The sequence below is a fragment of the Lonchura striata genome, chromosome 39 (genome assembly GCF_046129695.1).
Source record: "Lonchura striata isolate bLonStr1 chromosome 39, bLonStr1.mat, whole genome shotgun sequence".
In the NCBI taxonomy this organism is placed as follows: domain Eukaryota; kingdom Metazoa; phylum Chordata; class Aves; order Passeriformes; family Estrildidae; genus Lonchura; species Lonchura striata.
In genome coordinates, this window is record NC_134641.1 from 1,139,678 (window position 1) to 1,167,480 (window position 27,803).

The 27,803-nt window shown below is 57.0% G+C and overlaps 2 protein-coding genes across 5 annotated transcripts; one reads left to right on the top strand and one right to left on the bottom strand.

Annotated features, from left to right (window-relative positions):
* The first annotated feature begins 434 nt into the window (after positions 1–434).
* TTC5 (tetratricopeptide repeat domain 5) lies at positions 435–9,962 on the top strand. Its single transcript, XM_077789910.1, has 11 exons — positions 435–530; positions 1,122–1,308; positions 2,177–2,391; positions 3,586–3,649; positions 3,692–3,775; positions 5,133–5,224; positions 5,965–6,021; positions 6,644–6,817; positions 8,060–8,247; positions 8,842–8,986; positions 9,754–9,962. Exons 1-11 carry the CDS (start codon positions 435–437, stop codon positions 9,901–9,903), a joined length of 1,452 nt encoding a protein of 483 aa, XP_077646036.1. The 3' UTR covers positions 9,904–9,962.
* Positions 9,963–11,082: 1,120 nt separating this feature from the next.
* LOC110481131 (heterogeneous nuclear ribonucleoprotein C) lies at positions 11,083–27,472 on the bottom strand. Of its 4 annotated transcripts, none has more exons than XM_077789933.1 (9): positions 27,398–27,472; positions 23,361–23,389; positions 19,789–20,053; positions 18,682–18,757; positions 16,584–16,631; positions 16,302–16,459; positions 14,172–14,273; positions 12,546–12,703; positions 11,083–11,186 (listed from the first exon to the last, which is right to left on the bottom strand). In XM_077789933.1, the coding sequence occupies exons 3-9, from the start codon at positions 20,027–20,029 to the stop codon at positions 11,103–11,105; spliced, it is 867 nt and encodes a 288-aa protein (XP_077646059.1). In that variant the 5' UTR covers positions 20,030–20,053; positions 23,361–23,389; positions 27,398–27,472; the 3' UTR covers positions 11,083–11,102. The 4 variants fall into 4 exon arrangements, with proteins under 4 accessions (XP_077646059.1, XP_077646058.1, XP_077646057.1 ...); XM_077789932.1 differs by having other exon boundaries at positions 16,557–16,631; XM_077789931.1 differs by having other exon boundaries at positions 18,643–18,757.
* Positions 27,473–27,803: the final 331 nt, after the last annotated feature.

A 27,803-nucleotide genomic window follows, 5' to 3' on the forward strand; every position in this document is an offset into this window, starting at 1 on the left:
GAAAGTTCTTGATGTAAATGCTTTTTAAATAGAAATAAAAATAAAAACGCGGCCGCTTGGTCCCGATCCTTGCTATTATGAACACACCGTGAGGGGAAAGCTAAAAATGATTTATTTAAATGTTTTTTATTAATAAAATCGCGACTCCCGGTGCCCGCTCTTAACCCTGAGGGGATCGTGAGGGGAGGAGGGGGCGGGGCCAAAAAGCGGCGGGAAAGTAGAGGGGCGTGGCCTCGCCTCAGAGAATCGCGCGGCCCCGCCCACGGGGGCGCGGCGTGACCTTAAAAGGACAAAGGGGCGGGGCCGCGGCTTTGACGGACGGCGCGCGAGGGGCGGTGGCTTCCCGCGCGCGCGCGGCCGCGGCCAATGGGAGCGCGGCGCGGCCGGAAAAGAAGGCGGGCGGGAGGCGGAAGTGGGCGTGGCCAGGCGCGGCAATGGCGGCGCCCGCGGAGGAGGCGGCGGCGGCGGAGAGCGGCGGGGGAGGCGGAGGGGGGGAGGGCGACGATGAGGAGGCGCTGAGGCGGATGGAGGTGGGGGAGGGGTTTCCTGAGGGGGGCGGGGCCGTTTTTTGGGGGCGTTTTGGGCTTTTTTTGGGGGGGGGGGGTCTGGGGTTCTGAGGGGGGCGGGGCTTGAGGAGGGGATTTTTACTTTCACTGATTTTGGGTTATTTTGGGTTATTTCCCATGAATATGGTTCATTTTGCTCTGACTTCTGCTGATTTCGGGGTGATTTGGGGTTATTTTTTGACGATTTTGACTTGTTTTCTTGTTATTTTCAATTATTTTGGTTATTTGGGCTGATTTCGGCTGATTTCTGGTTGATTTTGGGTTATTTTTTGATTATTTTAGGTTGCTTTCGCTGACTTTTGGTTATTTTTTATTTCCCACAATTTTGTCTCACTTTGGGCTGATTTTTGCTGCTTTGGGGTTATTTTGGGTTATTTTCCGGTCATTTTGGGTTATTTAGAGGCGATTTCAGGTTATTTTTTGGTTAATTCGGGTTATTTAGAGGCAATTTTGGGTTATTTTAGTTATTTCATGCTATTTTCACCGATTTCATGTTATTTAGTGTTATTTCCCTCTCCCTTTGGGCTGATTTCTCCCCGTTTTTGTCTCTCCCAGGCCCTGGTGTCGGAGCTCTATCGCTTCCGGGACGCGCTGCCCGGCCGTGACCCCGGCTGTGACCCCTGTGACCCCGGCTGTGACCCCAGTGACCCCGCTGACCCCTCGGGTGACCCCGCTGACCCCGCGGGTGACCCCTTGGTGGCCGAGATGGAGCGGACGCTGCGCCTGATGGAGCAGATCCACGGTCAGGGCGTGGCCGGGGCGTGGTCTGGGTGTGTCCAGGTGTGCCTGGGGTGTGTCCAGGTGTGTCTGGGTGTGTGCAGGTGTGCCTGGGGTGTGTCCAGGTACACCTGGGTGTGTGCAGGTGTGCCTGGGGTGTGTCCAGGTACACCTGGGTGTGTGCAGGTGTGCCTGGGACGTGTCCAGGTACACCTGGGTGTGTCCAGGGCGTATCTGGGTGTCCAGGTGTGCCTGGGGCGTGTCCAGGTACACCTGGGTGTGTCCAGGGCGTATCTGGGTGTCCAGGTGTGCCTGGGACGTGTCCAGGTACACCTGGGTGTGTCCAGGGCGTATCTGGGTGTCCAGGTGTGTCTGGGTGTGTGCAGGTGTGCCTGGGGTGTGTCCAGGTGTGTCTGGGTGTGTGCAGGTGTGCCTGGGGTGTGTCCAGGGCGTGGTCTGGTTCTGTCCAGGTGTGTCTGGGGTGTGTCCAGGTGTGCCTGGGGCGTGTCCAGGTGTGTCTGGGGTGTGTCCAGGTGTGCCTGGGGCGTGTCCAGGTACACCTGGGTGTGTCCAGGGCGTATCTGGGTCTGTCCAGGTGTGTCTGGGGCATGTCCAGGTGTGTCTGGGTGTGTCCTGGGTGTGTCCAGGTGTGTCTGGGTGTGTCTGGGGGTGTCCAGGTGTGTCTGGGTGTGTCCTGGTGTGTCTGGGTGTGTCCTGGTGTGTCTGGGTATGTCTGGGGCATGGCCAGGTGTGTCCTGGGTGTGTCCAGGTGTGTGCAGGTGTGTGCAGGTGTGGCCAGGTGTGTGCAGGTGTGTCCGGGTGTGTCCAGGCACGGTCAGGGCGCGGCCGGGGCGTGTCCCCGAGCCCTGCCCCGTCTAACCCTCCCGTTGCAGTCTCCGCCGCGGGGCGCGGCCGGGCGCTGGTGCTGCGGGCGCGGGCGCTGGGCGTGGCGCCGGAGGCGGGCGGGGCGCGGGCGGAGGCGGCGCTGGGCCACGCCCTGAAGCTGGACCCCGCCCTGGGCGCGGCCTGGCGCCAGCTGGGCGAGCAGCGCTGGCGGCGCGGCGACCTGCGCGGCGCCCGCCAGGCCTTCGGCGGCGCCCTGCAGCAGGTGGGCGCTTCGGGGGCGTTTCGGGCATTTCGGGGATTTTGGGGATTTTTGGGTCATTTTTGGGGATTTTTGGGGATTTTATGGTGATTTTTGGGTCATTTTTGGGTGATTTTTGGGGGATTTTTGGGTGATTTTTGGGTGATTTTTGGGGGATTTTTGGGGGATTTTTGGGTGATTTTTGGGTGATTTTTTGGTGATTTTTGGGTGATTTTTGAGTGATTTTTGGGTGATTTTTCAGTGATTTTTGAGTGATTTTTGAGTGATTTTTGGGTGATTTTTGAGTGATTTTTGAGTGATTTTTGGGTCATTTTTGGGTCATTTTTGGGTGATTTTTGAGTGATTTTTGGGTCATTTTTGAGTGATTTTTGATTTTTAGGTGATTTTTGGGTCATTATTGGGTGATTTTTGGGTGATTTTTGAGTGATTTTTTGAGCGGCGCCCTGCGCGGCGCCCGCCAGGCCTTCGGCGGCGCCCTGCAGCAGGTGGGCCGCTTCGGGGGGGTTCTGGGCATTTCGGGGATTTTGGGGATTTTTGGGGATTTTTGGGGATTTTTGGGTGATTTTTTGAGAAATTTTTTGGGAATTTTTAGGGAATTTTTTGAGAATTTTTTGGGAATTTTTTTGGAATATTTAGGAAATTCTTTGGGATCTTTTAGGAAATTTTTTGAGAATTTTTTGGGAATTTTTTCGGAATTTTTTTCGGGAAATTTTTTGGGAATTTTTTCGGAATTCTTTTGGGAATTTTTTGGGAATTTTTAGCAAATTTTTTGGGAATTTTTTGGGAATTTTTAGGAAATTTTTGGGTGATTTTTTGGGTGATTTTTGTGGTTTTCCTGGGTTTTGTGTGGTTTTGGGGTGTTTCTGGGTGTTTTTTTTGGGGATTTTCAGGTTTTTTTACAATTCTGGGATTTGGGGTGGTTTTTGGGGTGGTTTGGGGTGGTTTTGGGGTGGTTTGGGGAGTTTTGGGGGTGTTTTTGGGCTCTTTTTGGGGTGTTTTGGGGTATTTCTGGGCAGTTTTGGGGTGTTTTTGGAGTGTTTTGGGCTGTTTTGGGCTGGTTTTGGGGTGTTTCGGGCTGTTTCGGGCTATTTCTTTGCGGTTTTTTTTGGGGATTCCTACGTTTTTTCCCCGATTTTGGTGTTTTGATGTTTTCTGTGTATTTTCGCTGTTTTAACCCCGTTTTCCCCGTTCCCCCAGGGCGAGGACCCCGAGGCGCGGCGCCTGCTCTCCATGGCGCTGCGGGCGCAGGGGGCGGGGCCGCGCCCGCGGGGGGCGGGGCCAGGCGGCGAGGGGGCGGGGCCAGCGCCGGGGGGCGGAGCCCTGCGCGAGAGCCTGGCCCAGGCGGAGGCGGCCGTCAGGTGTGACCCCAAGAACGGCCAGAGCTGGTGTGAGTCTCACCTGGGACAGGTGTGGTCACCTGGGACAGGTGTGGTCACCTGGGGCAGGTGTGGGCGGGGCTCAAGGGGCTCAGGTGTGACCCCAAGAACGGCCAGAGCTGGTGTGAGTCTCACCTGGGACAGGTGTGGTCACCTGGGACAGGTGTGGTCACCTGGGACAGGTGTGGGCGGGGCTCAAGGGGCTCAGGTGTGACCCCAAGAACGGCCAGAGCTGGTGTGAGTCTCACCTGGGACAGGTGTGGTCACCTGGGACAGGTGTGGTCACCTGGGGCAGGTGTGGGCGGGGCTCAAGGGGCTCAGGTGTGACCCCAAGAACGGCCAGAGCTGGTGTGAGTCTCACCTGGGACAGGTGTGGTCACCTGGGACAGGTGTGGTCACCTGGGACAGGTGTGGTCACCTGGGACAGGTGTGGGCGGGGCTCAAGGGGCTCAGGTGTGACCCCAAGAACGGCCAGAGCTGGTGTGAGTCTCACCTGGGACAGGTGTGGTCACCTGGGACAGGTGTGGTCACCTGGGACAGGTGTGGGCGGGGCTCAAGGGGCCCAGGTGTGACCCCAAGAACGGCCAGAGCTGGTGTGAGTCTCACCTGGGACAGGTGTGGTCACCTGGGACAGGTGTGGTCACCTGGGACAGGTGTGGGCGGGGATCAAGGGGCTCAGGTGGGTGTGGGGAGGGTCTCAGGTGTGCCCAGGTGTATCCCAGGTGTATCTCAGGTGTCTGTCACCTGTGCCAGGTGTATCTCAGGTGTATCTCAGGTGTACCCAGGTGTCTCAGGTGCACCCAGGTGTAGCCCAGGTGTGCCCACCTGTGCGAGGTGCATCCCAGGTGCACTCAGATGTATCCCAGGTGTGTCTCACCTGTGCCAGGTGTATCTCAGGTGTATCTCAGGTTATCCAGGTGTATCTCAGGTGTATCTCAGGTTACCCAGGTGTCTCTCAGGTGTACCCAGGTGTACCCAGGTGTATCTCAGGTGTACCCCGGTGCGCCCAGGTGTATCTCAGGTGTACCCAGGTGCACCCAGGTGTATCTCAGGTGTATCTGAGTTTACCCAGGTGTATCCCAGGTGTGTCTCAGCTGTACCCAGGTGTCTCTCAGGTGTCTCCCAGGTGTCTCACCTGTGCCAGGTGTATCTCAGGTGTATCTCAGGTTACCCAGGTGTCTCCCAGGTGTCTCTCACTTGTGCCAGGTGTATCTCAGGTGTATCTCAGGTTACCCAGGTGTCTCTTAGGTGTCTCTCACCTGTGCCAGTTGTATCTCAGGTGTACCCAGGTGCACCCAGGTGTCTCTCAGGTGTCTCCCAGGTGTCTCACCTGTGCCAGGTGTCCCATCTCAGGTGTTTCCCCCCCAGACGTGCTGGCCAACGCCCACGTGGCGCTGTTCTTCGCGGGCGGGCAGAGCCCCGGCAGCGCCCGGCGCGCGCTGGCAGCCTACGCACAGGCGGTGAGGGGCGGGGCCACGGGAGGTGGGCGGGGTCACGGGGAGTTGGGGCCACGGGGCGGGGCCACGGCAGGGGGGCGGAGTCACGGGGAGGGGCGGGGCCAAGGGGCGGGGCCACGGCAGGGGGGCGGAGTCACGGGGAGGGGCGGGGCCACGGGGCGGGGCCACGGGAGGTGGGCGGAGTCACGGGGAGGGGCGGGGCCACGGGAGGTGGGCGGAGTCACGGGAGGGGCGGGGCCACGGGAGGTGGGCGGAGTCACGGGGAGGGGCGGGGCCACGGGAGGTGGGCGGAGTCACGGGGAGGGGCGGGGCCACGGGGGCGGGGCAAACCCTGGGGGTGTGGCCAACCCTGGGGCCAGGCTAGCCATGGGGGCGGGGCTATCCCCGGGGGCGTGGCTAATACTGGGGGTGTGGCCAACCCTGGGGGCGTGGCCAACCAGTGGGGCGGAGCTAATCCTAAGGGCGGAGCTATCCCCGGGGGCGTGGCTAACTCTGAGGGCGTGGCCAATCCTGGGGGCGGGGTTAAGCATGGGGGTGTGGCCAATCCTGGGGGCGGGGCCAATGCTGGGGGTGGGTCCAATCCTGTGGCGTGGCCAACCCTGGGGGCGTGGCCAATCCTGGGGGCGTGGCCAACGGTGGGGGCGTGTCCAACCCAAAAACCACCCCCAAAAAATTGCGAAATCCGCCAACGATCCCTCAATGGCCCCAAAAATCCCCCAATTGACCCCAAAATTCCCCGCCAGGAGCGCGTGGACCCCGCAGCCGCCGCCAACCCCGACCTGCACCTGAACCGCGCCACGGTGAGGGGCGGGGTGGGGCGGGGCTCAGGTGTGCCCAGGTGTGTGCCCAGGTGTGTTTCAGGTGTGCCCAGGCGTGTGTCAGGTGTGCCAGGTGTGTTTCAGGTGTGTCAGGTGTGCCCAGGCGTCTCAGGTGTGCCCAGGTGTGCTCAGGTGTGTCCCACGTGTGCCCAGGTGTGTCCAGGTGTGCTCAGGTGTGTCTCAGGTGTGCCCAGGGGTGTCTGAGGTGTACCCAGGTGTGCCCAGGTGTGTCCAGGTGTGCTCAGGTGTGCCCAGGTGTGTCTCAGGTGTGCCCAGGTGTGCTCAGGTGTGTCCCACGTGTGCCCAGGTGTGTCCAGGTGTGCTCAGGTGTGCCAGGTGTGTCTCAGCTGTGCCCAGGTGTGTCTCAGCTGTGCCCAGGTGTGTCTCAGCTGTGCCCAGCTGTGTCTCAGCTGTGCTCAGTGTGTCTCAGCTGTGCCCAGGTGTGTCTCAGCTGTGCCCAGGTGTGTCTCAGCTGTGCCCAGCTGTGTCTCAGCTGTGCTCAGTGTGTCTCAGCTGTGCCCAGTGTGTCTCAGCTGTGCCCAGGTGTGCCAGGTGTGCAGGTGTGCAGGTGTGCAGGTGTGCACTCCCCGCCCCTGTCGCGCAGCTGCTGCAGTTCCTGGAGCGGTTCCAGGGGGCGCTGGAGGGGCTGAGCCGCGCGGCCGAGCTGGCGCCGGGCTGGGCCGAGCCCCGGCGGCGGCACCGCGGCCTCATGGAGTTCCTGGGGCGGCTCTGCGGGCTGCTGGAGAGCCGGGTACGGACTGGGAGGGACTGGGAGGGACTGGGAGGGACTGGGATGGACTGGGAGGGACTGGGAGGGACTGGGAGGGACTGGGATTGGACTGGGAGGGACTGGAAGGGACTGGGAGGGACTGGGATTGGACTGGGATGGACTGGGACTGGACTGGGATGGACTGGGATGGACTGGGAGGGACTGGGAGGGGCTGGGAGGGACTGGGAGGGACTGGGAGGGACTGGGATTGAACTGGGATGGACTGGGAGGGACTGGAAGGGACTGGGAGGGACTGGGATTGGACTGGGATGGACTGGGACTGGACTGGGATGGACGGGGAGGGACTGGGATTGGACTGGGAGGGACTGGGATGGACTGGGAGGGACTGGGAGGGACTGGGAGGGACTGGGGTAAACTGGGATTGAACTGGGATTGAACTGGGATAGACTGGGATGGACTGGGATTGGACTGGGAGGGGCTGGCATTATACTGGGATAAACTGGGATTGGACTGGGATGGACTGGGATAGACTGGGATGGACTGGGAGGGGCTGGGATGGACTGGGATTGGACTGGGATTGGACTGGGATGGATTGGGACGGGCTGGGATGGACTGGGATTGGACTGGGATAAACTGGGATTGAACTGGGAGGGACTGGGAGGGACTGGGATTGGACTGGGGTAAACTGGGATTGGACTGGGAGGGGCTGGGATGGACTGGGATTGGACTGGGATGGACTGGGATTGGACTGGGATGGACTGAGATTGGACTGGGATGGACTGGGGTAAACTGGGATTGGACTGGGATGGATTGGGATGGACTGGGATTGATCTGGGATTGGGCTGGGAGGGAACTGTGATGAACTGGGATGGACTGGGATCAAACTGGGACAAACTGGGAGGAACTGGGAGGAGCTCAGGACGCACTGGGAGGATGCGGAAACCACTGGGCCAAACTGGGGTGCGGTGGGCGTGTCCCTCTAAACCCCGCCCCCAGGGGAAGCTGCGCACTGATTGGCGGGCGTGTCCCTGACCCCGCCCCCTCTAAACCCCGCCCCCAGGGGAAGCTGGGCGCTGATTGGCGGGCGTGTCCCTGACCCCGCCCCCTCTAAACCCCGCCCCCAGGGGAAGCTGCGCACTGATTGGCGGGCGTGTCCCTGACCCCGCCCCCTCTAAACCCCGCCCCCAGGGGAAGCTGGGCGCTGATTGGCGGGCGTGTCCCTCTAAACCCCGCCCCCAGGGGAAGCTGGGCACTGATTGGTGGGTGTGTCCTTCTAAACCCCGCCCCCAGGGGAAGCTGCGCGGGAAGCGGCGCCGGGGCGTGGCCGGGCCGGTGCCCCTCCCCCTGCTGGGGCCGCTGGGCGGGGCCGGGGGCCCGCGCCCCTCCCCCATCGCCGGGCTCCGCCCCGGGCCCAACCCCCAGCGCGTGGTGCTGGGCAGGGTCCTGTTCAGCCTGGCCCCGCCCGGGGGCGTGCCCTAGTGAGTGCGGGCTGGGAGTGAACTGGGAGGGACTGGGATGGACTGGGAGGGAACTGGGAGGGACTGGGATTAACTGGGATTGAACTGGGATGGACTGGGAGGGGATTGGGAGGGACTGGGAGGGACTGGGATTGAACTGGGAGGGACTGGGATGGACTGGGAGGGACTGGGATTAACTGGGAGGGGATTGGGAGGGACTGGGAGGGACTGGGATTGAACTGGGAGGGGATTGGGAAGGACTGGGAGGGGAATGGGGTAAACTGGGAAGGACTGGGATAAACTGGGAGGGATTTGGGGGACTGGGATGGACTGGGAAGGACTTGGGGGGACTGGGAGGGGATTGGGATAAACTGGGAGGGATTGGGAGGGACTGGGAGGGACTGGGAGGGACTGGGATTGGACTGGGAGCGATTGGGATTGAACTGGGAGGGACTGGGAAGGACTGGGATAAACTGGGAGGGGAATGGGGTAAACTGGGAAGGACTGGGATAAACTGGGAGGGACTGGGAGGGATTTGGGGGGACTGGGAGGGAAGTGGGTGTGGTCACAGTGGGCGTGGCCACGGTGGGCGTGGCTGACCTGGCCCCGCCCCAGCGTGGTGGGGCTGCAGGACGGCGCCGGGGCCGCGGCCGCCGTGTCCGTGTTCAACGCGGCGCCCGCCTGGGGCGTGACCGTGGGCGACGCCCTGGGCGTGGCCGAGCCCGAGCTCAGCCAGCACCTGCACCAGCACCAGGGACAGGTGAGGCACTGGGCGGCACTGGGCTGGACTGGTTGGGACTGGTTTGGGTCGGGCTGGACCGGTTTGGGTCAGGCTGGACTGGTTTGGGTCAGGCTGGACTGGGCTGGGTCGTTCTGGACTGGTTTGGGTTGGTCTGGACTGGTTTGGGTCAGGCTGGACTGGTTTGGGTCAGGCTGGACCGGTTGGGACTGGGCTGGGTCGTTCTGGACTGGTTTGGGTTGGTCTGGACTGGTTTGGGTCGTTCTGGACTGGTTTGGGTCATTCTAGACTGGTTTGGATCATCCTGGACTGGTTTGGGTCAGGCTGGACTGGTTTGGGTCGTTCTGGACTGGTTTGGGTCGTTCTGGACTGGTTTGGGTCATTCTAGACTGGTTTGGGTCATTCTAGACTGGTTTGGATCATCCTGGACTGGTTTGGGTCAGGCTGGACTGGTTTGGGTCGTTCTGGACTGGTTTGGGTTGTTCTGGACTGGTTTGCGTTGTTCTGGACTGGTTTGGGTTTTCTGGAATTGGTTTGGGTCATTCTAGACTGGTTTGGATCATCCTGGACTGGTTTGGGTCGTTCTGGGCTGGTTTGGACTGGTTTGGACCATTTTATACTGGTCTGTACTGGTTTGGACTGGTTTTGATTAGTTGTTACTGGTCCACATTGCTTTATACCAGTCTGTACTGGTTTAGAAGAGTTTGTACTGGTTTATAATGGTTTATACTGGTTTGTACTGGTCCACACTGGTCCAAACTGGTCCTGACCGGTTTTTCTCCCCCCAGACCTTCTCCTTCGTGGGGCTCCGCGTCCCCTCCCCGCTGTCCCTGGTGGTCAACGGCCGCCGCCCGCCCGGCTCCGCCCTGGCCCCGCCCCGCCTGGCGCTGACCAATCCCGGCGCGCCGCCGCCGGCCCCGCCCCCCGCCGCGCGCTGACCACGCCCCCGGCGGGGCGGGGCCGATTCGGGGCAATAAACGCGGATTTTGGGAAACCCGGCTCGGGGTCGTGACCTCGGCGCCGCCACCTTGGGCTGGGGTGGGCGTGGGGGCCGCCATCTTGGATTGGTGTATGGGGGCGGCCATCTTAGATTGCAAAACATGGAGCAGCCATCTTGGATTACAGCAAGTGGAGGCGGCCATATTGAATAATCGCACATGGGGGCAGCCATCTTGGATTGCTGTATGGGGGTGGCCATATTGGATTGGTGTACAGGGACAGCCATCTTGGATTGGTGTATGGGTGCCGCCATCTTGGATTGGTGCATAGGGATAGCCATATTGGATTGCAAAGACTGGGGCAGCCATCTTGGATTACAGCATATGGAGGTGGCCATATTGGATAATCGCACATGAGGCAGCCATCTTGGATTGCTGTATGGGGGTGGCCATATGGGATTGGGACACATAGGGGTAGCCATATTGGGTGGGGCACAGAGGCGGCCATCTTGGATTGCAAAACATGGGGGCTGCCATCTTGGATTACAGCAGTTGGAGGTGGCCATATTGGATAATTGCACATGGGGGTGGCCATTTTGGATTATGGCGTGTGGAGACCACCATTTTGGATTTCCATACATGGAGGCTGCCATTTTGGATTACAGCACATGGGGGTGGCCATTTTGGATTGCAGCACATGTGAGGGGTCCGCCATATTGAACTGCTCCACATGGAGGCAGCCATCTTGGACTGCAATCAATGGGGGCAGCCATATTGGATTGTGGCACATGGGGGCAGCCATCTTGGATTAAAGAACATAAAAGCCGCCATCTTAGGTGGGGCACAGGAGGGCGGCCATATTGGATTGGAACACACGTGGGTGGCCATATTGGGCTCTGCCACACGGCGGCCGCCATCTTGGGGGCCGCCATCTTGCACTGCAGCATGTGAGGGCGGCCACGTTAGACCGCGGTGAGGCCGCCGCCATCTTGGGCACGTCCCGCCCCTCCCCCGCCGAGCCGCGTTTACAAACATCCGTCCTTTAATTCATCATCTCGAGGTATCAAAATTAACGAGGGGGCGGGGCCGGGGGGCGGGGCCGTGTGCGGGCGGGGGAGGGCCGCGGGGGGAGGAGGGGGAGGGGAGGTGAACTACGGGGGCGGGGGAGGGGCCGCGAGGGCGGGGGCGGGGCCGGGGGCTCAGGGCTCGTCCTCGCCGTTGGCGCTGTCCCGGTCGTCCTCCCCCTCCTCCGCCTCCTTCTCGTCCCCCTTCAGCGACTCCAGCTGCGGGGGGAGGGGCGTCAGCGGGGAGGGGCCTCGGGGGGAGGGGCGGGGCCTGCTGCCCCTCCCCCACCCCACACAGGGAAAGGGTGGGGCACTGGGAGGGCACTGGTTTGTACTGGTCTGTACTGGGAGGGCACTGGTCTGTACTGGGAGGGGACTGGGAGGGCACTGGGAGGGCACTGGTCTGTACTGGGAGGGCATTGGGGGCACTGGTCTGTACTGGGAGGGCACTGGGAGGGCACTGGGAGGGCACTGGTCTGTACTGGGAGGGCACTGGGGAACTGGTTTGTACTGGTCTGTACTGGGAGGGCACTGGGGAACTGGTTTGTACTGGGAGGGCACTGGGGAACTGGTTTGTACTGGTCTGTACTGGGAGGGCACTGGTTTGTACTGGGAGGGCACTCGGGGGGCACTGGGGCACACTGGGGCCACTCCTCTGAACTGGTTTATACTGGGGGTCACTGGGAGGGCACTGGGGGTCCCGGGGGTCGGTGACTGGTCTGAACTGGTGTGTACTGGGAGATCTGAACTGGTCCGTACTGGGAGATCTGAACTGGTCCGTACTGGGAGATCTGAACTGGTCTGTACTGGGGGTCACTGGGAGGGTCCCGGGGGGGTCACTGGGGGTCCCGGGGGTCGGTGACTGGTCTGTACTGGGAGATCTGAACTGGTCTGTACTGGGGGTCACTGGGAGGGTCCCGGGGGGTCACTGGGGGTCCCGGGGGTCGGTGACTGGTCTGAACTGGTCCATACTGGGAGATCTGAACTGGTCCGTACTGGGAGATCTGAACTGGTCTGTACTGGGAGATCTGAACTGGTCCGTACTGGGAGATCTGAACTGGTCTGTACTGGGGGTCACTGGGAGGGTCCTGGGGGGTCACTGGGGGTCGGTGACTGGTCTGTACTGGGAGATCTGAACTGGTCTGTACTGGGAGATCTGAACTGGTCTGTACTGGGAGATCTGAACTGGTCTGTACTGGGAGATCTGAACTGGTCTGAACTGGGGGTCACTGGGAGGGTCCCGGGTGGGTCACTGGGGGTCCCGGGTCTCGGTGACTGGTCTGTACTGGTCCGTACTGGGAGATCTGAACTGGTCTGTACTGGGGGTCACTGGGAGGGTCCCGGGGGGGTCACTGGGGGTCGGTGACTGGTCTGAACTGGTCCGTACTGGGAGATCTGAACTGGTCTGTACTGGGGGTCACTGGGAGGGTCCTGGGGGGTCACTGGGGGTCGGTGACTGGTCTGTACTGGGAGATCTGAACTGGTCTGTACTGGGGGTCACTGGGAGGGTCCCGGGGGGGTCACCGGGTGTCCCGGGTCTCGGTGACTGGTCTGAACTGGTCCGTACTGGGCGCCCACCTGCTCGTCGCCCCGCTCCTCGGCCTCGTCGTCGTCCAGCAGGTCGCCCTCCTCGGCCGAGTCCTCGTGGCCGCCCTCGGCCTTGGCCCCGCCCGCCTCGTCCTTCTTGGAGCCGCCGCCGCCGCCCTGCTCCTCCTCCGCCTTGTCGCTCTTGGCCTCTGCGGGGAAAAACGGGTTTGGGGAAAAAATCGGGGGGTTTGGGCAAAAAAAAACGGGGGTTTTGGGAAAAAAATGGCGGTTTGGGGGAAAAAAACGGGTTTGGGGCGAAAAACGGGGATTTGGGGAAAAAATCGGGGGGTTTGGGCAAAAAACCCGGGGGGTTTGGGAAAAAAATGGCGGTTTGGGGGAAAAAAATGGGTTTGGGGAAAAAATCAGGGATTTGGGGCAAAAAATATGGTGTTCAGGGTGAAAATCGGGGGTTTGGGGGGAAAAATGGCGGTTTTAGGAAAAAAAAATGGGGGTTTGGGGGGAAAAATAGGGGGGTTTGGGTAAGAAAAGGGTTTGGGAGGAAAACGGGGATTTTGGAAAAAAACCCGGGGATTTTGGGAAAAAAATTGGGGGTTTTGGGGGAAAAAATGGGGGGTTGGGGGGGAAAAGGGGGTTTAGGGTGAAAAATGGGGATTTTGGGAAAAAAACAGGGGTTTTGGGAAAAAAAACCGGGGATTTTGGGAAAAAAAACGGGGGTTTGGGGAAAAAATTGGGGGGTTTGGGCAAAAAAAACCTGGGTGTTTTGGGGAAAAAATGGCGGTTTGGGGGAAAAAAATGGGTTTGGGGGGAAAAATGGGGATTTTGGGAAAAAAAAAACAGGGGTTTGGGGGGAAAATGGGGGTTTTGGGGCAAAAAATGGGGGCTTTGGGCAAGACAAGGGGGTTTGGGAGGAAAAATGGGGGTTTTGGGAAAAACAGGGGTTTGGGGGGAAAAATGAGGATTTTGGGAAAAAATCGGGGGGTTTGGGGTGAAAAATGGGTGTTTGGGGGAAAAACGGGGATTTTCGGGGGAAAAATGGGGGTTTGGGGGGAAAAACAGGGATTTTGGGAAAAAAATTGAGGTTTAGGGAAAAAATGGAGGCTTGGGGGGTAAAATGGGGATTTTGGGAAAAAATTGAGTGTTTGGGGCAAGAAAAGGGGGTTTGGGGTGAAAAAGGGGAAGTTGGGGAAAAAATCAGGGGTTTTGGGGGGGAAATTAGGGGTTTGGGTGGAAAATGGGATTTGGGGTGAAAAATGGGGATTTGGGGAGAAAAACGGGGGGTTTTGAGAAAAATAAGGATTTTGGGAAAAAAAACAGGGGTTTGGTGGGGAAAAATGGGGGTTTGGGGTGAAAAATGTGTGTTTGGAGTGAAAAATGGGGATTTTGGGAAAAACTCGGAGGTTTGGGGGAAAAAAAGGGGATTTGGGGTGGAAAAATGGGGATTTTGGGAAAATATCAGGGGTTTGGGGTGAAAAATTGGGATTTTAGGGAAAAACTGGGTGTTTGGGGCAAGAAAAGGGGATTTGGGGCCAAGGCTGCGTTTGGGGCGGGAGCTGCTGTTTTTGGGTGAGGCAGGATTTGGGAAGCCGCTTTGGGGTGAAAAGCGGCGGTTTCAGTGGATTTGGGGTGAAAATGGCCGTTTTTGGGTGGCGGGCTCACTCTGCTCACGCTCCAGGCGCTCGAGGCTCTCCAGCAGCGCGTCCACCTTGGCCTTGATCTGCCCCAGCTCCTTCTTGATGCTCTGCAGGTCGTCGCCCTTCACTGCGGGACCGGAAACGCGTCAGCGGGGAGCGGGGGCGGCCATGTTGGATTGGGAACGGGGGCGGCCATGTTGGATTGGGTATGGGGGAGGCCATATTGGATATGGGGGTGGCCATTTTGGATTGGGTATGGGGGCGGCCATGTTGGATTGGGTATGGGGGAGGCCATGTTGGGTATGGGGAATGGGGGAGGCCATATTGGATATGGGGGTGGCCATTTTGGATTGGGTATGGGGGCGGCCATGTTGGATTGGGTATGGGGGCGGCCATGTTGGGTATGGGGAATGGGGGAGGCCATATTGGATATGGGGGTGGCCATTTTGGATTGGGTATGGGGGCGGCCATGGTGGGTATGGGGGATGGGGGAGGCCATGGTGGATATGGGGGCGGCCATGTTGGATTGGGTATGGGGGTGGCCATGGTGGGTATGGGGGCGGCCATGTTGGATTGGGATATGGGGGCGGCCATGGTGGGTATGGGGAATGGGGTAGGCCATATTGGATATGGGGGTGGCCATTTTGGATTGGGTATGGGGGAGGCCATGTTGGATTGGGATATGGGGGCGGCCATGGTGGGTATGGGGAATGGGGGAGGCCATATTGGATATGGGGGTGGCCATTTTGGATTGGGTATGGGGGAGGCCATATTAGATTGGGTATGGGGGCGGCCGTGTTGGATTGGGTATGGGGGAGGCCATATTGGATATGGGGGTGGCCATGTTGGATATGGGGGTGGCCATGTTGGGTATAGGGATGGCCATGTTGGATTGGGATATGGGGTGGCAATGTTGGGTATGGGGACAGGGGGCCGCCATATTGGATTGAGCTATGGGGGAGGCCATGTTGGATTGGGATATAGGGGTGGCCATGTTGGATATGGCAGCAGCCATGTTGTATTCAGACATGGGGGCTGCCATGTTGGATATGAGGGAGACCATGTTAGATTAGGGAATGGGGGCAGCCATGTTGGATATGGGGAATGGTGACGGCCATGTTGGATATGGGCAACAGGGGCGGCCATGTTGGATTGGGCCGCCCATGTTGTTTTTGGGGGTGGCCATGCTGGATTGGGGAATTGGGGCTGCCACATTGGACAGGGTGCCGCCATATTGAACAAATCATGGCAGCAGCCATATTGGACAGGGTGCCGCCATATTGAACAAATCATGGTGGCAGCCATATTGGACTGGGTGCCCCCATATTGAACAAATCATGGCAGCAGCCATATTGGACTGGGTGCTGCCATATTGAATAAACCATGGCGGCAGCCATGTTGGACTGGGTGCCACCATATTGAATAAATCACGGGTGCCGCCATATTGGACTGGGTGCCACCATATTGGAACATACTACACGAGCTGCCATATTGGACAGGGTGCCACCGTATTGAATAAACCATGGTGGCAGCCATATTGCACGGGGCGCCGCCATATTGGAACATACTACATGCGCTGCCATATTGGACAGGGTGCCACCATATTGAATAAACCATGGTGGCAGCCATATTGCACGGGGCGCCGCCATATTGGAACATACTACATGAGCTGCCATATTGGACAGGGTGCCACCATATTGAATAAACCACGGCGGCAGCCATATTGGATGGGGCGCCGCCATATTGGAACATACTACATGCGCTGCCATATTGGACAGGGTGCCACCGTATTGAATAAACCATGGGTGCCGCCATATTGGACGGGGCGCCGCCATATTGGAACATACTACACGAGCTGCCATATTGGACAGGGTGCCACCGTATTGAATAAACCATGGTGGCAGCCATATTGGACGGGGCGCCGCCATATTGGAACATACTACATGAGCTGCCATATTGGACAGGGTGCCACCATATTGAATAAACCACGGCGGCAGCCATATTGGACGGGGCGCCGCCATATTGGAACATACTACATGAGCTGCCATACTGGACTGAGTGCCACCATATCGAATAAACCACGGCGGCAGCCATATTGGCCCGCACCCCACCCGCCATCACGCCGCCCCCGCGCCGCGCCTCGGTTTCCCCGTACGTTTGCCGGACTTGGAGGAGGAGCCGCGCTGGCCGGACTTGCTGTTGAAGCTCTTGCCGCGCCGGGAGGTGTTGCCGGAGACGCGCTGGCGCTTGGAGGGCACCACGGCGCGGGCGATGGGGGGCGGGGGCGGCACGCGGGCGGGGTAGCTGTACATCCTGCGGGGGGGGAGGGCACAGCCCGCGCTGCACTGGGGGCGCCGCCGGGCGCCGGGGGGGGGGAGGGGCGGGGGGAGGGGCGGGGGGGGTCCCTAACCCGCTCTGGACTGGTTTATACTGGTACCGGTCATAGTAATCCCGCTGGAAGTCGTAGTCCAGGTCGAACGACGACCTGGGGGCGGGGCAGGGGGTGAGAGCCGAAAAGAAACGGAAACCCCCCCAAAAAAAACTGGGATTGACACAAAAAACCCCAAAACCCACAAAAAAAACCTGGGATTGACACAAAAAAAACCCCAAACCCACAAAAAACCCAAAACCCAAAAACCCCTGGGATTGACACAAAAAAACCCAAAAACCACAGGGTCCCCCCAAAAAACCTCGGGCTGACACAAAAAAAATGGAAATCCCCCCAAAAAAACCCTGGGATTGACACAAAACCCCCCAAAAAAACCTGGGATTGACACAAAAAACCCCCCAAAACCCACAAAAAACCCAAAAACCCACAAAAAACAACAGGGTCCCCCCAAAAAACCCCGGGATTACACAAAAAAAATGGAACCCCCCCAAAAAACCCCTGGGATTGACACAAAAAAAACCCCAAAACCCACAAAAAACCCAAAAACCCCAAAAAAACCCCGGGATGACACAAAAAAAATGGAACCCCCCCAAAAAACCCCTGGGATTGACACAAAAAACCCAAAACCCACAAAAAACCCTGGGATGACACAAGCAAAATGGAAACCCCCCAAGAAAATGTGGGATTGACACAAAAAAACCCCAAAACCCACAAAAAACCTCAAAACCCCCCAAAAAACCACAGGATCCCCCCAAAAAACCCTGGGATTGAAAAAAAAAACAGAACCCCCCCCAAAAAAACTGGGATTGCCAGAAAAAAACCCCAAACCCCCCAAAACACCACGGGATTGACACAAAAAACCAGAAACCCCCAAAAAACCAGAAACCCCCCAAAAAACCGTGGGATTCCCCCAAAAAACACGGGATTGACACAAAAAACCCAAAACCCCCCAAAAACCCTGGGATGCCACAAAAAAACCCCAAAACCCCCCAAAAAACCCTGGAATTGACACAAAAACACCCAAACCCCCCAAAACACCATGGGATCCCCCCAAAAATCCCTGAGATGCCACAAAAACCCCAAAACCCCCCCCCAAAAAAACGTGGGACACTGCAAAAACCCCAAAACCCCCCCAAAAATCCCTGGGATGGCCCAAAACCCCCCAAAACCCCCAAAAACACAACCAGGACATTTTTAAAACTGCAAAAACCGCCCGGAACCCCCCAAAAATCCCCTGGGATGCCCCAAAACCCCCCTGGGATCCCCAAAAAATCCCCCAAATTTCCAAGGACCAGTGGGACACCCCAAATCCCCCCTGGGACACACAAAACCCTCCCTGGGATCCCCAAAAATCCCCAAAATTTCCAAAAATCCCCATGGGACACCCCAAACCCCCTCAAGACACCCCACACCCCCCCCGGGATCCCTAAAAAATTTCCAAAACCCCCCTGGGATCCCCCCAAAAAATCCCCAAAATTTCCAAGAACCAGCGGGACACCCCAAATTCCCTCAGGACACCCCAAACCAACCTTGGGATCCCTAAAAAATTCCCAAAAATTTCCAAAAATGACTGGGACACCCAAAACCGCCCCCAGAGATTCCCAAAAATTCCCCCAAAATTTCCAGGAATCACCGGGACACCCCAACCCAAAACCCACCCCAGGATCCCCCAAAAAATCCCCCAAAATTTCCAGAACCCCCCCAGGGCACCCCAAAATTCCCCCAAATTTCCAGGAGTCGCCAGAACACCCCAAATCCCCTCAGAGACACCCCAACTCCCCCCCAGGATCCCCAAAAATTTCCCAAAATTCCCAAAAACCCCCTGGGATCCCCCAAAATTTCCAAGGACCAGCAGGACACCCCAAACCCCCCCTGGGACATCCCAAATCCCCCCTGGGATCCCCCAAAATTTCCAGGAGTCCCCGGGACACCCCAAACCTCCCCAAGGACACCCCAAATTTCCAGGAGTCCCCAGGACACTCCAAAAACCTCCCTGGGACACCCCAAAAACCCCCGGGACACCCCAAAAACTTCCCCGGGACACCCCAAGATCCTCCAGGAGTCCCCGGGCCACCCCGACCCCCGGAGCGGATCCCCGGGTCCCCACCTGACGAGGGGGGACGGTGACGGGGGGGCGGCTACTGACCCGTACATCTCGGCCGCCGAGCGCTTCACCCCCGCCTTGCCCCGGTTCACCTTCGGCTCGGCCGCCAGGTTGATGTCTGCGCGCCACGGGGGGCCACCGGTGGCCAGGGGTGACCACGAGTGACCACGAGTGGCCATGACCATCCCTGCCCCACCCAAATGTGGGGATCCCCCCGCTGCGACCCCCAGACCCCAAAACACCTCCCAGAACCTCACCCAGACTGACAGATCAAGCATGAGTGACCATGGCCACCACCCCGACCACCTCCCTGGCCATCCCTGCCCCACCCAAATGTGAGGATCCCCCCACTGCGACCCCCAGACCCCAAAACACCTCCCAGAACGTCACCCAGACCAATAGATTGACCATCAATGACCATGAGTGACCACGGCCACCTCGCTGACCACCTCGCTGACCATCCCTGCCCCACCCAAATGTGAGGATCCCCCCGCCGTGTCCCCCAGACCCCAAAACACCTCCCAGAACCTCACCCAGACCAATAGATTGACCATCAATGACCATGAGTGACCACGGCCACCTCGCTGACCACCTCTGTGACCATCCCTGCCCCACCCAATTGTGGGACTCCTGCAGCCACACCCCCCAGACCCCAAAACACCTCCCAGAACCTCACCCAGACTGACCATGAGTGACCAGCATGACCACCAATGACGATGGCCACCTCGCTGACCACCTCTGTGACCATCCTTGGTCCATCCAAGCGTGGGGATCCCCCCGCCGTGTCCCCCAGACCCCAAAACACCTCCCAGAACCTCACCCCGACCAATAGATTGACCATCAATGACCATGAGTGACCACGGCCACCTCGCTGACCACCTCTGTGACCATCCTTGGTCCATCCAAGCGTGGGGATCCCCCCGCCGTGTCCCCCAGACCCCCAAAACACCTCCCAGAACCTCACCCAGACTGACCATGAGTGACCAGCATGACCACCAATGACCGTGGCCACCTCGCTGACCACCTCTGTGACCATCCTTGGTCCATCCAAGTGTGGGGATCCCCCCGCCGTGTCCCCCAGACCCCAAAACACCTCCCAGAACCTCACCCCGACCATCAGACCGACCGCGGGCGCCCCGGAGCACGCACCTAGCACCTGGCCGGCGATCATGCGGCCGTCCTCGCCGGCCACGGCGGCGCGGGCGTTGCGCTCGTTGACGTACTGCACGAAGGCGAAGCCCTTGTGCACGGAGCAGCCGACGATCTTGCCGTACTTGGCGAAGATGGCCTCCACGTCGCTCTTCTTCACCACCAGCGTGTTCAGGTTGCCGATGAAGACGCGCGAGTTCAGCGACCGCGGGTCCGTCTTGTTGGTCACGTTGCTGGCCATGGCGGCGGGATGGGGGGGCGTGGCCTGGGGAGGGGGCGGTGGGCGTGGTCAGTGGGCGTGGTCAGTGGGGTCAGTGGGCGTGGTCAGTGTGGTCAATAGGTGTGGTCATTGGGCGTGGTCAGTGTGGGTGTGGCCATTGGGCGTGGTCAGTGTGGGTGTGGTCAGTGTGGGTGTGGTCATTGGGTGTGGTCAGTGTGGGTGTGGTCATTGGGCGTGGTCAGTGTGGGTGTGGCCATTGGGCGTGGTCAGTGTGGGTGTGGTCAGTGTGGGTGTGGTCATTGGGTGTGGTCAGTGTGGGTGTGGTCATTGGGCGTGGTCAGTGTGGGTGTGGTCACTGGACGTGTGGTCATTGTGAGTGTGGTCAGTGGGTGTGGTCATTGTGGGTGTGGTCAGTGGGTGTGGTCATTGTGGGTGTGGTCAGTGGGTGTGGTCAGTGTCACGGTGAGGGGTGGCCAAAAATTTCCCAAAATCACACTAAAACCACCCAAAAAACACCCCAGAACCACCCAAAAACCTCCAAACACCACCCAAAAATTCCAAAAACCACCAAAATCTGCCCCAAAACATAAAAAAAATCCACATGGAACCACCCAAAAAACATCCAAAACCCACCCAAAAAACTCCAAAATCCACCCAAAACCCCACCCAAAACCCACCCAAAAAATTCCAAAAACCACCAAAAAACACCCAAAACCCTCCAAAATCCACCCAAAAACATGAAAAACCCCACATGGAACCACCCAAAAATATCTAAAAAACCACCACAAAAAACCTCCAAAATCCACCCCAAAAACCAACCAAAAACCTCCAAAAACCACCAAGAAACACCCAAAAACCTCCAAAATCCACCTAAAAAACCACCCAAAACCCTCCAAGAAACTCCCCAAAACTTCTAAAAACCTCCAAAAACCACCCAAAAACCCTCAAAAAAACCCAAACAAACCGCCCAAAAAACTCCAAAACCACCCGAAAAGTTCCAAAATCCTCCAAAAACACCACCAAAAAACTCCAAAAAACACCAAGAGACACCCAAAAACCTCCAAAATCCACCCAAAAAAACCCCAAAACCCACCCCAAAACCATCCACAAACCACCCAAAAACCTCCAAAAAACCCCTAAAACCCACCCAAAACCACCCAAAATCTTGTAAAAAACACCCGGAAATGCCCAAAACCACCCAAAAAACACCAAAATTGCCCAAAACTGCCCAAAAACCTCCAAAAATGCCCAAAACCGCCCAGAAAACACCAAAACCACCCAAAAACCTCCAAAAATGCCCAAAATGGCCCAAAACGCCCCAAACCCCGCGGGAACCCCCGGAAGGTTCCAGAACCCCCTGGGACACCCCTGGTTCCTTATCAGAGCCCTAATTAGCATCTAATTTGCATAAATGACACATCACAGCAACCCCATCACCCCAAATTAGCATCTAATTAGCATAAATGGCACATAAGGCCCAACCCATCACCTCTAATTAGCATCTAATTAGCATAACCAGCACCCAAGGCCAACCCCTGAAGTCCCAAATTAGCATCTAATTAGCATAACCAGCACCCAAGGCCAACCCCTGAAGTCCCAAATTAGCATCTAATTAGCATAAACGGCACCTTACACCCACCATACCCAATTAGTATATAATTAGCATAAACAGCACCTAATGGACAACCCATCACCTTGAATTATCATCTAATTAGCATAAACGGAGCCCAATGGCCACCCTCAGCAGCCCCAATTAGCATCTAATTAGCATCAACAGCACCTAAGGCCCAGCCCTTCACCCCGATCACCGTCATTAATGCGATTTGTTAATGAGCGCTGTTCATTAGTCCCACCCCTCCTTAATTACAGTAATTATCCAGCCCTCAATAATTGCAGTAAATACCCACCCATTGTTATTTATGCTAATTACCCAGCCCCCATTAATTACCATAATTATCGAGACGTTGTTAATTATGGTAATTACCCAACCCTCAATAATTACGGTAATTACCCAGCCCTCAATAATTACGGTAATAGTCCTCAATAATTACGGTAATTATCCAAACCTCGCTAACGATCACTCCCTCAGAATTGCTAATTAATATTCCCTATGAATATTAATCTCATTAATGAATATCAACCCTCGTTAATGAACATTAACTAAACACCCTGCTTGTTAATTAAGGGCGTCATTAGCATAAAACCAGGAGCTCTAATTAGCACTGTTGCTGCTGTCCTTTGACCTCTGCTAATGAACTAATTATGCAAATGAGCACTCTAACACCAAACAATGCCTAATTAACATTCCTAATTAATGCCACGTCCCTAACGAGAGATTAATTACCCTAACCAGCACTGCATGAATTATGCTAATGAGCACTGCAACACCCACTCGTTAGATAAAACGCCTAATTAACATTTCTAATTAGCACGGGTGCCTATGGAGGGGCCCCCTGTTTGATCGGCCGGGGCCTCATTAAGCGCTAATTTGCATATGAACGAAGCCACGCCTCTTACCGTGGGGGGAGGGGCGTCCGTGGGTCGGCGGCGGCGAAGGGGGCGGGGCCAAGGGAGGGGGCGTGGCCAAAGGAAAGGGGGCGTGGCCAAAGGGAGGGGGCGTGGCCAAAGGAAAGGGGGCGTGGCTTCGGCGCTAAAGGGGGCGGGGCTGGGCCGAGAGAGAGGCCGGGAAAAAAATACTAAAAAAATAAAAAAATTAAAAATTAAAAAAAAAAAAAAAATTAAAAAAATATCCGGGGAAAGCCTTTAAAAAATAAAAACCTTCAAAATAAAAAATTAAAAAAAAAAAAATTAAAAATTACCAAAACCCCTCAAACCCCTGAAAATACCGGGGGGGGGGAGGGGCAAGGGAGGGGCCGGGCCCCGCCCCCTCCTGCTCGGTTTTGGGGCCAGTTTGGGCCGTTTTGGGCCGTTTCAGCCATTTTGGGCAATTTTGGGGCCATTTCAGCCATTTTCACCCATTTTGGGCCATTTTTGGGCCACTTTGGGGCAGTTTTGGGGCTGGGGGAGGGGAACACCTGGGCGGGGTGGGGGAGGGGCTCGTGGGCGGGGTTTGTGGGCAGGGGAGGGGCAAAATTTGCATATTTTTGAATGCATTTAAAATATAATTTTTTTTAAAGGGACGGGGGAGGAGTTAAAAGGTTTTGGGTGGGGGGGGAGGGGAGAGAGAGAGAGAAAGGCGGCGGGGGAGGGGGAAAAAAACCCACAAAAACAACAACAACAATTAAAAAAAAAAACCCCAAAAAAATAAAAAAATAAAAAATAAAAAACCCCAATTATTAAAAAAAAAAAAAAAAAAAAAAAAAAAAAAAGCAGGAAAACGTTTGGAACTTACGGTCGCCGCGCCGGCTCAAAAAAATCGCGCTGTGGACAAAAAAGAGACAAAAAAATGGCAAATTTGGGGGGGCGGGGGAGGGGGGGAGGCTCGGGGCCCCTCCCCCACTCCGCGCTCAGGCCCCGCCCCCAGCGGCGCCCCTCCCCCACCGCCACCGGCCCCCCCCTCTCGGCGTGGATTTTTTAATGGAAATTCCCGTTTTTTTGGGTAAAAACCTCCAAAATGGGGCGGGAAGGGGGGAGGGGAGGGGGAGGGGCGGGGTGGGGGAGGGGCCGGTCCGGGATCTCCTCCTGGGCCCTGCGGAAGGAGAGAAGGTTGAGCGACCCCTCCCCCCTCCCCAGGCCCCGCCCCCACCGCCAGGCCACGCCCCCAACCCAAATTTTGGGGGGGGGAGGAGGGGGGGGTGTGACCCCTCCCCCACCCAACCGCCACCCCTCCCCCCCTCACAGCGGGGTGGGGGAGGGGAAATACGGGGGGTTTTGGGGGGAAAAGGTGAGTTTTGGGAGCGGGCGGAGACGGTGCCGAAATTTGGGGGGTTTGTCCCCGAATTTGGGGAGAAATGGAGAATTTGGGGGGTTTGTCCCCGAATTTGTGGAGAAATGGAGAATTTGGGGGGTTTGTCCCCGAATTTGGGGAGAAATGGAGAATTTGGGGGGTTTGTCCCCGAATTTGGGGGGTTTCTCCCCGAATTTGGGGAGAAATGGAGAATTTGGGGGGTTTGTCCCTGAATTTGGGGGGTTTGTCCCCAAATTTGGGGAGAAATACAGAAGTTGCAGGGTTTGTCCCTGAATTTTGGTGGTTTGTCCCCAAATTTGGGGAGAAATGGAGAATTTGGGGGGTTTGTCCCCAAATTTGGGGAGAAATGGAGAATTTGGGGGGTTTGCCCCCAAATTTGGGGAGAAATGGAGAATTTGGGGGGTTTGTCCCCAAATTTGGGGGGTTTGTCCCTGAATTTTGGGGGTTTGTTCCCAAATTTGGGGAGAAATGGAGAATTTGGGGGGTTTGTCCCCGAATTTTCGGGGTTTGTTCCCAAATTTGGGGAGAAATGGAGAATTTGGGGGGTTTGTCCCCGAATTTTCGGGGTTTGTCCCTGAATTTGGGGAGAAATGGAGAATTTGGGGGGTTTGTCCCCGAATTTTGAGGGTTTATTCCCAAATTTGGAGAGAAATGGAAATTTTGAGGGGTTTGTCCCCAGATTTGGGGAGAAATGGAGAATTTGGGGGGTTTGTCCCTGAATTTGGGGAGAAATGGAGAATTTGGGGGGTTTTTCCCCGAATTTGGGGAGAAATGGAGAATTTGGGGGGTTTGTCCCCGAATTTGGGGAGAAATGGAGAATTTGGGGGGTTTGTCCCTGAATTTTGGGGGTTTGTCCCCAAATTTGGAGAGAAATGGAGATTTTGGGGGGTTTGTCCCCGAATTTGGGGAGAAATGGAGAATTTGGGGGTTTTTCCCTGAATTTAAGAGAGAAACTCTGAATCCGAAGGGTTTCTCCCCAATTTTAGGGGTTTGTCCCTGAATTTGGGGAGAAACTGAGAATTTGGGGGGTTTGTTCCTGAATTTGGGGGATTTGTCCCCAAAAGTGGGAAATTTGTCCCTGAATTTGGGGAGAAATGGAGAATTCGGAGAGTTTTCCCCTGAATTTGGGGAAAATGGGGAACTTGAGGGGTTTGACCCCAAATTTCGGGATTTTGCCCCTGAATTTAGGCAGAAACAGAAAATGTAGGGGTTTTGTCCCCAAATTTGGGGGATTTGTCCCCAAATTTGGTTTGTTTCTCCCTGAATTTGTGGGTTTTCCCCCAAATTTGGGGATTTTGCCCCTGAATTTAGGCAGAAACAGAAAATGTAGGGGTTTTGTCCCCAAATTTGGGGGGTTTCTCCCTGAATTTGTAGGTTTTCCCCCAAATTTGGGGATTTTGCCCCCGAATTTTGGGGTTTTTGGCAAAATTCGGGTTTAACTCCCCGAATTCCCCTCCGCCCTCCCAAAGCCCCAGATTTGGGGCCAAAAGGGGAAATTTGGGACTTTGGAGCTTTAATTAAGGCAGGAGGGGGGAAGGGGGAGGGAAATTTGAGGGGGAATGGGGGAATTTGGGGGCTGGCCCCAAAATCTGGGGGAAATCCCCTGAAAATCGAGATTTTGGGGGAGAAAATGGAGGAAATGAGATGGGAGCTCCTGGAGCCAGGAGAGAACGCGGGAATTTGGGATTTAGCCCCAAAAACACTCCTGGACCTGATCAAAAACCTCCAAAATGTACCTGGAACTGATCAAAAACTCCTAAAAACCTCCAAAACCACCAGGAACTGATCAAAACCCCCTAAAAACCCCAAAAGCCACCTGGAAATGATCAGAAACCCCTAAAAACCCCCAAAACCACCAGGAACTGATCAAAAACCCCTAAAAACCACCTGAAACCAACCAAAAACCCCTAAAAACCCCCAAAAATCCTGGAAATGATCAGAAACTCAAAAATAAACCCAAAAACCATCTGGAACCACCCAAAACCCACCTGGAACCACCCCAGAAATTTCCAAAAACCACTAAAAATCACCAAAAACCCTGAAAAATCCCCAAACACCGCCCGGGACTTCGCAGGTGGGGAAGAGGCAAAAACTGAACCTGAAAAGGTCCCAAAATTGGGGGGAAAAGGGAAAAACGGAACCTGAGCTCCCAAAATTGGGGGGAAAAGGGAAAAACGGAACCTGAGCTCCCAAAATTGGGGGGAAAAGGGAAAAACGGAACCTGAGCTCCCAAAATTGGGGGGAAAAGGGAAAAACGGAACCTGAGCTCCCGAAATTGGGGGGAAAAGGGAAAAATGGAACCTGAGCTCCTGAAATTGGGGGGAAAAGGGAAAAACGGAACCTGAGCTCCCAAAATTGGGGGGAAAAGGGAAAAACGGAACCTGAGCTCCCAAAATTGGGGTGGAAAGGGAAAAACGGAACCTGAGCTCCCGAAATTGGGGGGAAAAGGGAAAAACGGAACCTGAGCTCCTGAAATTGGGGGGAAAAGGGAAAAACGGAACCTGAGCTCCCGAAATTGGGGGGAAAAGGGAAAAACGGAACCTGAGCTCCCGAAATTGGGGGGAAAAGGGAAAAATGGAACCTGAGCTCCTGAAATTGGGGGGAAAAGGGAAAAACGGAACCTGAGCTCCCAAAATTGGGGGGAAAAGGGAAATCTGGGAATTCCTGCCCCCCGCCGTTAATTAAACCTTGGAGGGGATTAATTAAAGCTTCTGGGGGGGTTTAATTAAAGGATTTGGGGGGGTTTAATTAAAACTTCTGGGGGGTTTAATGAAAGCTCCCAAAGCCAGGCTTGGCCACGCCCACCTCGGAATTGGCCCCGCCCCCAAATGTAGCCCCGCCCCTCGCTGCTTTATTAACCCTTAATTAGCATTAATTAGCCCCTTAACGATTAGCCACGCCCCCTGGGTTAATTATGCAAACGAAGGCCTCCAAGGGGAGTGAATTAGGCCCAGCCTGGCGCGCAAGGGGTTAATTAATTAATTAATTAATTAAGCCGAGGGTGTTAATCAGGGCTAAGCCACGCCCCCACCCCCGCGGGGTCAGCCCCGCCCCCGCAGGGGCTGATTAATTTATTAATTACCTCGGGGAGCCGAACCCCGCCCCCGCAGGGCTTAATTAAACACGGAGCGCCCTAATTAATTAATTAATTACCTCGGGGAGCCAACCCCGCCCCCGCAGGGGTTAATTAAACCCGGAGCGCGCTCGTTAATTAACTGGGGAGCCAAACCCCGCCCCCGGCGGGGTCAATCCCGGCCCTGAAGGGGTTAATTACCCCCCCAGCCGAGTCATTAGTTAATTACGCTGAGCAATTAGTTCAGGAGGGCGCGGCCCCGCCCCCAGGCCCCGCCCCCCCGGCCCTGAGCCCCCCCCCCCCCCCCATTTCCCGCCTCGCTCCCTCACGCGCCGCCGCCATTTGCACCCCCCAAACCTCCCCCGCGCCCCCGGGCGGGTCCTCCCGCCCGCGGAGCCTCCCGCAGCCCCCCGGGACCCTCCCGGAGCCGCCCCCGCTGCCCCCTCACCGCTCCGGGCACCGCTGCGCTGCCGCCGCCGCCGCCGCCGCTTCCTCCGGGGGCCGAGCGCAAAATGGCGCCCGCGCCGCCCTCAGCGCCGCCAGCGCCGCCGGGCCCGCCCACGCCGCCCGTTGCCGCGCGGCGATTGGCTGAGACGGCTGTCAATCCAGCGCCGAGCCAATGGCAGCGCGCGGAGCGGCGCTGCGCGGGAAGGGGGAGGAGAGACGGCGGGGGGCTCGGGGGGTGGTTTCGATCGCGCTGATTGGCCGAGCGCGCTGCCAGTTATTCCGCTATACCAATCGGAGTCCGGCGCACAGCGGAGGGCCCGCCCCCCGAGGCGCGCGGGGAGGTGGGCGCATGCGCAGCCGGCCGCCGTTGGATCAGCGGGAGGGCGGGGCGAAGGGCTCGGTGCGGG